This window comes from Populus trichocarpa, chromosome 3 (genome assembly GCF_000002775.5).
Source record: "Populus trichocarpa isolate Nisqually-1 chromosome 3, P.trichocarpa_v4.1, whole genome shotgun sequence".
NCBI lineage: Eukaryota > Viridiplantae > Streptophyta > Magnoliopsida > Malpighiales > Salicaceae > Populus > Populus trichocarpa.
In genome coordinates this window covers 11,549,350-11,557,956 of record NC_037287.2, presented here as the reverse complement: position 1 = coordinate 11,557,956, position 8,607 = coordinate 11,549,350, and the positions used below count along the sequence as shown (strand labels likewise).

The 8,607-nt window shown below is 33.5% G+C and overlaps 1 protein-coding gene across 2 annotated transcripts; it reads left to right on the top strand.

Annotated features, from left to right (window-relative positions):
* The first annotated feature begins 2,245 nt into the window (after positions 1–2,245).
* On the top strand, positions 2,246–7,743 carry LOC18096941 (protein NRT1/ PTR FAMILY 7.3). Of its 2 annotated transcripts, none has more exons than XM_024597161.2 (5): positions 2,246–2,339; positions 2,717–2,831; positions 5,257–5,474; positions 5,645–6,210; positions 6,429–7,743. In XM_024597161.2, the coding sequence occupies exons 1-5, from the start codon at positions 2,325–2,327 to the stop codon at positions 7,297–7,299; spliced, it is 1,785 nt and encodes a 594-aa protein (XP_024452929.2). In that variant the 5' UTR covers positions 2,246–2,324; the 3' UTR covers positions 7,300–7,743. The 2 variants fall into 2 exon arrangements, with proteins under 2 accessions (XP_024452929.2, XP_006385620.3); XM_006385558.3 differs by having other exon boundaries at positions 2,247–2,351; positions 6,429–7,742.
* The last annotated feature ends 864 nt before the right edge of the window (positions 7,744–8,607 follow it).

The window sequence follows — 8,607 nt, the reverse complement described above, 5'->3', positions numbered from 1 at the left end:
ACTTGCACAAAACCACATTACCTTATGATTAATTTTTATCAAATAAATGGGGATGGTGAGATTTGAACTCGTGACCACTTGGTCATCAAGACTCTGATACCATGTCAAAGAACCATCTCAACCTAAAAGTTTAAGCTTTTTAGGTAAGGTCCCAATATATGATTTATATTATTTTCTAACATGAGGATATGGGAAATGGAGAAAGAAATTATTGATACAAAAGCAAAAGTGTTCGTTGTAAGTTTTTTTTAATAGTTATCATTGATTTAAGATTGTTTATTTGAATAAAAAATATGAAATATAATTGAATTTAGGAATTTGACCTTTTGTTTTTGTTTTATAAGAGACATATAACCCCAACATGGTTGCAAAATTTGGTAAAGACACTTACACTCATCCTCTTCGTGATCCTTAAGTGTGGTTGGAGAATTTTGCAAGTGACGGACCCGATAGAAATTAAGTTTATGGTTTGCTTATGATATCAACTCGGGAATTGATGGTGAGTCATACTAGTTCACATCCTGACCCAAGCATTACATCACAAGACTTTGATGAGATTGTCCAGAAAAGAATTCATTAACAAATGGTTCTTGAAATGCAAAATATGAGAGCATAAGTCCTACAAAAAAATAAAATGTATTGGGCTCAACTAAGTGCACCTATTAACGTACCTTTTTCTCCTCATCCACCTCCGATTTGATGTATTAGATATATGTACTTCACATTGTTAATTTGATTATATTTTAATTGAATTTTAATGGTTTCAGCTGGAATTTTGATGTATTGTTTATATCTATTTTTGTTTTGAAAATGTTTATTTACAAAATTATATTTATCTTGTTGTGTTATTGTGTTATTTTATTGTTTTTTAAGTGCTATTTATGTATTTCCACCTTCATTCAATAGTAAGTTCAAAATTAAAGATTTACAATTTATGATGTTTCTTTACCTACAAACAATAACAAATAACCCTTACAAGCATGGATTGCAAACTAGTTAATACTAGTTGAGCTACATTTTATTATCAATATACTTTCAATATGTATTCATCTAATTAGGTTGTTATTTTATAATTATATCTTCTTATTTACTACATATTTTCGTGGTTATGTATTTTTTTATCTTTAATTTAAATGCTCTATATATGACACCAAAAAGAAATATAAAAATCACATCTGCCTTCCGTTTTATATAAGGATAAATTTTTTTCCATTATTAAATCTTATTTTCTATTTTAAGAAAGAAAATCATATTTAATCTTGGATTTAATAACTAGTTAATTACTTATAAAAGAATTAATACATATATCAAACACCTAGTCATATAAAAAATAACTTTTTCATCCATCAAATATAAAATTATTTAATTACCATAAAAAAATGAAATTTATTCATATATGAAAATACCTTTTCTTTTTTATTTTAGGTGAATTATGGCAACAGTCATTCAAGCAATTTGTAGTTCATCATACTAAAGGGTACATGCTAGATGATAAAGTAATTTATTTTATGTTATCATTTTCTACTCTTCAACCAAAATTATTTAATCCCTTGTTTTTCAATTCAATTATTTCTCTAAAAAACAAATGCAACCATGTGCAAATTTGAACTTAAAATAGTTTAATTGTGAAAACAAATCAAGAATCAAATTAATTTTTTTTTAAATTATTATTTCAATCAATGGATAGTAATTTGTGAGAGAATAAAAAAAAAAAAGTACTACAATAGTTTCTACGGTTTAGTGTTTTGTATAATTAATATTAATATAAAAAGGTGCTTGTGATTATCCCTAATAAATCTAGATAAGGTACAAGCAATGGATAAAATGGAAAAAAAGAAAGGAGGAAGAGAGATAATATATCATTGGAAAAAGAGAAAAAAACATAAATAATTTGTTCAGTACTGGAGCATTACTTCAGAAAAAAATACAAACAATTTGCTCAATAAATGGAGTATTTTTTAAAAGAAAAAAACATTAAAAAAGAAATTTGTATTTAAATAAAATATTTTTATAAATTGAAAAAAAAACATTCTCTGTGACAAGGCTCGAGGAAAAAGACGGATCATTTTCTGACTTCAAACAAATTGCATATTACATAAAGTTATAAACTATTAATTTCGATGATTTGACCCCTTTGGCTTTGGGTGACTCCTCCTTTTGTCCTCCAAAATCTACACCGTTCGTACTACCCGCTCGCTCTCTATTTATACACCCTTTCCTCTTCTCTCTCAGTCCCAACTTCCCTCTCTTCTTTATAGAAAAACACCTCCTTCTTTTCCCATCAAGCATCATAACAGAAGATCTCTCTCTTTTCAAGATAATTAATGGCTTGTTTGCAGGTGTGTAAGGAGGTTAGTCGAAAGCTTCTAGCTATTTTCTTCTCCTCGTAAATCTTCTTTGATAAGCTCCCCTTGAGAGGTCTTGGCCACACAGAATATTAAAGGATGATCTTAAAATCTTTTCTCTTCTCCTTTTTTACATTTGTTGGCTAGCTTAAAAAATGGGGATCGCCATTTTTATTGTATTTTTTGTAAATGGTCGCTAGCTTATTAGTACGTGGTTTAATTAATCCGATGCATAACATAAAGCATAGACATTACATTAATGTTGAGTGGTTAATTATGATTAAAATTTATTTAATTTACTAGTATTTCTTCTAGTTTGAAGATGAATTCAGTAGCTGTATAACAATGAGGTGAAAAATGTTCATACGCAGGATAAGTTCAAAGAGGGAGAAGGAGAATGCACTTTTGATGGAACAGTTGATTGGCATGGTCGTCCTGCTATCAAAGCCAAATCTGGACAGTGGGCTGCTGGAATCATTATACTCTGTAAGCACAAATTCTAACTAACACCGTCTAGTATAAGATCATTAAATATGACCAAGAATAGTACTATCTCGAGATGAATCTTGCTTTATAGATTACTTTACGAGTTTGTTTATTTTTATGTTTTAAAAATATTTTTTAATTTTTTTTAGTTCAAATTAATTTTTTTTTAATATTTTAAAATTATTTTAATGTATTAGTATCAAAAAAAATTTTTAAAAATATTATTTGATACATTTCTAAACAAACAATACTTTAAAAAATAATTACAAGCACAATATCTAATAATCTGTCATTTCTTGCAAGAAAACAATATGTGCCCAAAATGCAAACTCCTGGTATTATGGGTGAATTTTGGGATGTATATTGTCATAACATCCCTTGTTCTATCCTATATTTATTGCTTACTCGCAACGCACTAGGGAATATGTCCAATGATCCATCCACACAAAACACATATAGCATACGTGTGTGTAAGTATTATGTCCATGTTTATATATTTTCGATGAAATTGTTCTTGCAAAATAAATTTATCACCAAATATTTTGGGAAAAAAGAAGAGAGATGGGTTGTTATGATAAGTAAATGCTCCTCTCTTCTTTCTTCTTTACTAGTAGCAGTATACACTTCCAATCTTGGAATAGATGAGAAAATTAAGGTAGCTAAATTAATGAACGGGGTAAGAATCATGAGAATTGAAAACAAAAACAAGTGTTAAAACTCTCATTAATGCCGGCCGGGCTTCGGCACAGCCAATGAATAAATGGAAGCCACAGAACATATCTTAGAGAAGATAGATCAAACAAGAAGAACCCCCTCGAGTTCTAGACAGGAATAAAGACAGGAAGACATGGAACTGATCTTTTCTTGGTTTTCCACTAAGCCACCAACTTCCATTACTACTGGAGAGAGGGGGAGGAAACCATGCATTAAGATTCATCCGGCACGTAAATATGTGTAGTTCTCTGCATGGTCTGGGTTTCAGCCACGTGCCTAAGAAAATCTAATTGAATACGATAACATTTTTCCTTTAATTTTATTTTGGCAAGATAAGTGCTTTTGTGTCTATATTTCACTGGTGTATATAAAAAAAGAAGAAGATAATTATAGTATTTATTATTATATTAAGAGATAGAGATATATAAAAGAAAAATAGAAATATAAGAGAAGAGTTATTATATTTTTTAGTGGTATTGAAATAACTTTCTATTTTATTTTGTTTATCTCTTTCAATAATTATAAATTGAGAATCATAAAAAAAAAAAATCTTTTACCTTTCACTAGATTAAACGTGTCACATGCATATGCTTGTATTATCATAAACAACAGATCGAGTTCTGTTGTTTATCACACCTGCTTAAGTTATACGGCCATAAATCTCAAAAAACAATATTAGCCGGATCGATCATAGTTTGTTTAGGTCGGCGGCGGAAATCCTTGTCATCATCTTAATCAAAAGGTACTCATTTTTTTCATCTACAGAGATTATATATATATAATTAATATACAGTACTCAACAAGTAAAAAAAAATGATTGAAAGGAAGAGATAAAGCTAGGGGCAAGTTCCTTTTCCTCTGGCCTTTACACCCATAAAAGTTAGAACTCCCACTAGTTGGCCAACCATTGGCATTAAAATTCAGTGGTGGTGGAAGAAGAAAGAAAGAAGCTTTTGAGTAAGGCCAGTTAGATACGAAATTATTGCGTCTCAGCTTTTTTTTTTTTTTTTTTTATAATCATCGAGAGTTGCGTCTCAGCTTATTAATGTGCTTGACATTAATTTGGTGGTGCTCTTGGCCACTCTTTTATATAAAGTAGTATAAAAATATCAAATTCTAACGTACTTGTCATGTTGCTAAATATGAGCTTGATCCCCAGCACATGAACAGTGAAAGAGGTGTGTAAGTATCATGGTTGGCCAGGCCAGGCAATTTGTTCAAACGATTGTTAACGTTAAATTCAGTGGAAAGAAGAGCACATGACAATATACTGTTGATGGGACGTTTTGATCTTCAAAATTGATTATTCTAGGCACGTAATTTGTTTCTAGGTGTACAACCCCTTTCATCACCTTGGTGAGATATAGTTGGGGTCTTTCTTTTACCTTCTGAAGAAATATTGGAAATGATGAAATATAAAAACATGCTATGTGAGCATAAGCTTATTAATTCTTTCGTAACATAATCAAAGAACTTCAGTTCATCCTAACCCTCTGGGGAATTCGGACAGTAGTAAATGTCAACAATCCATCTAGCCACTTTACAAATGTATGCCTGGTGATGTTACTGATGATTAATCAATTAAAATTGCCATTAATTGTAGCAAACGCTTGAAAAAATCTTGTACTGAGTTATCTGCAAGTTTAGAATTCCCTACAAATAAAGCCTCTAAACGTGAACTGTGTGTTTTGTTCTGTTCAATAAATTCCAGTGAACCAGGGCCTGGCAACACTTGCATTCTTTGGTGTTGGTGTGAACTTAGTTCTGTTCCTGACAAGGGTTTTGCAACAAAGCAACGCCGATGCTGCTAATAACGTTAGCAAATGGACCGGAACGGTCTACATCTTCTCTCTTGTCGGTGCTTTCCTTAGTGATTCCTACTGGGGAAGATACAAGACTTGTGCAGTTTTTCAGGTCATCTTTGTCATAGTAAGTTACTTTGACCCTGAACCTTTTCTATACATTTTGCATTAAAAGTGTAACTTTCATATTTCACCTCAAAAAATACAGGAAGATTTCGTTCAGCAAGCAGATCCAGGTGCTGCAATTTAATTGCATGCATTTATGCTAAATATTGCTGCTTCTGTTTTGTATGGCAGGGTCTGGTAATCCTATCACTCGCATCCCACCTATTTTTAATCAGACCAAAAGGATGTGGAGATGAGCTGACTCCATGTGGATCCCATTCAAGCATGGAAGTTTCATTGTTTTACCTCTCCATTTACCTCATTGCTCTAGGAAATGGAGGGTATCAACCTAACATTGCTACATTTGGGGCCGATCAGTTTGATGAAGACGACCCTAGGGAAGGATATTCAAAGGTTGCATTTTTCAGCTATTTCTACCTCGCCCTGAACCTTGGTTCCCTCTTTTCCAACACCATATTGGGGTATTTTGAGGATGAAGGGATGTGGGCACTAGGATTCTGGATGTCTGCAGGTTCTGCCTTTGCAGCACTGGTATTGTTTCTAGGAGGAACAGCTAGATACCGGCACTTTAAACCAAGTGGTAACCCTCTCTCCAGGTTCGGCCAAGTTATCATAGCCGCGATGAAGAAATGTAGGGTCGAGATGCCACCAGATGGAGAGGAGGAGCTGTACGATGTGGATAGAAAAGATTGCTCCATGAATGGCAACAGAAAGATTCTCCACACTGACGGATTCAAGTAAGTAATGAGAGAACGGTCACAGACTCATAAAACTTGATTTATCCGAAGTACACAGAATTGATAATCCTTGACTAAATTCAGCATCCGTTATGTCTAGGAAGCCATATTATCCAGTTCATCATTCGAAAAAACTGGGTTTCGTAGATTCCATGAATCAAGCATTGCAAGTTCCTTTTGATCTATAACAATGCTAACTGTTCATCTATGTATTTTAGGTTCTTAGATAGAGCAGCTTTCATCTCTTCAAGAGATATTGATGATCAAAAGCGGGGCTGTCGCAACCCATGGCGTCTCTGCCCAATTACACAAGTAGAAGAAGTTAAATGCATACTGAGACTACTCCCAATTTGGCTCTGCACCATAATCTATTCAGTGGTTTTCACACAGATGGCCTCTCTGTTTGTGGAACAAGGTGCTGCAATGAAAACAACCATTTCAAACTTCAAAATCCCTCCTGCCAGCATGTCTACCTTCGATATTCTCAGTGTTGCATTTTTTATTTTCCTATATCGGCGAGTTCTTGATCCACTTGTGAGCAGTTTTAAACAGACAAGCTCAAAAGGACTAACTGAACTTCAAAGAATGGGTGTTGGCCTTGTGATCGCGATAATGGCAATGGTTTCGGCTGGGCTTGTGGAGTGTTATAGACTCAAGTATGCAAGAAAAGATTGCAAACATTGTGAAGGCTCAAGCTCCTTGAGCATCTTCTGGCAAGCTCCTCAGTATGCACTCATTGGAGCTTCTGAAGTTTTCATGTATGTTGGTCAACTGGAGTTCTTTAATGCACAAACACCCGATGGATTAAAGAGCTTTGGGAGTGCACTTTGCATGACTTCTATCTCGCTAGGGAATTATGTGAGTAGCTTGCTTGTGACTATGGTTGTGAAGATCTCAACTGAGGATCATATGCCCGGATGGATCCCAGGAAATCTGAACACAGGTCACCTTGACAGGTTTTACTTCCTCTTAGCAGGCTTGACGACTATAGACTTAGTTGTGTATATGGCATGTGCTAGGTGGTACAAGAGTATCAAGCTGGAAAAGAAATGCGAGGAGAATGATCATGAAGAGAACTTCAGAGTCTGATGTACACGATGAGATTTCCACCAGAAAAATGTTAATGATTATGGTACCAGCATATATAAATAAGAGGGAGAGATTGGGGGTGATGGATAACAATTTGCAGAAACTTTCGGATAAACAAAAAGCCGTGCTGTGGGAGAGTACATATAACCTATTCGCTGAACTCCCATAACACCTATTTCTCTCGGTTACTGCAACACCTTAACTCCCCCGTTCACTCTGTTTCTGAAGTTAGGTTAAGTAGAAATTAAGGAGTTCAATGAGGCTGGGCAGCTTTTGGTTCAATTTGCCTCATTATCATTTGTTGATCCTGTTGCTAACCATGGAATTACCTTCTAGAATGAATTCCTACAATCTATGAAGCTGCCATGTTTGACAATAATACAAGTGTATCTTCCCTCCAAGTTTTCACTTCATGATCTCTGGACTACAATGCTAAACTTCCAGGGGGCTGGGGCTGACAAGACAATGGAAGTCCTAGTTCCCCAATATACCTAAAGCAATTTTCTCATGATCATGCAAGCATTAATTCTATAATTATAAAAAACAATAGACTTAGACTTCAGTATAGGATCATTGTGAAGCTAACCAAGACAAACACATTAGAAACAGCTCAATAAAACTAAAGTTGTAAAAGTTGCAGGTGAGATGTTATAAAATCTTATCTTGATGGCAATATAAACAAGCACTCATATTATTAAGAATAATAATTCTTTGTTAGGCAGTCCACCCTATAAATCTAATCCTTCCAACCTTTATAAAGAAGACCAGGGCAAATGAGTCGATAATAAAATGTTTAGGATAAGTTTCAGAAAACTCTCTGGTTGAGTTACCTAAAAAGATAAGTATAATGTTAAAAGAGTTTTGTGTAATAAGTTTTTCTAAACTACCTGATTTGTTACTTCTCATATTTGATATTTAATACTTCATAGGTTTTGAGCATCATGTTGAACTTCTTGATCCCTTGCCTTTTATACCCTTATATATGATAAGGAAGATGAAGATAATTCTAAATTTTTAGGTTGTGTCCAATCCATATCTACTCAAGTTTCGAATAGTATTTTTTACACTCATCACCCTTAGTCATTTAGTGTTCAAGTTTTCAAACCTAAGAAGCCTATAGGCTTTTTTTCCTATGTCTTCTCATGTTAGGTTGTTTGAGTTATCTGAAGCTTTTTCATGTAGAGTTCATAGCTTGTATGTTAAAATTATAAAACAAATTCAAGCAAATAATAAACAATATAAATTTCAAGCTGATTTATATAAGTATCATAATGCATTTAATATTGAGGATTATTTTATGATACAGAT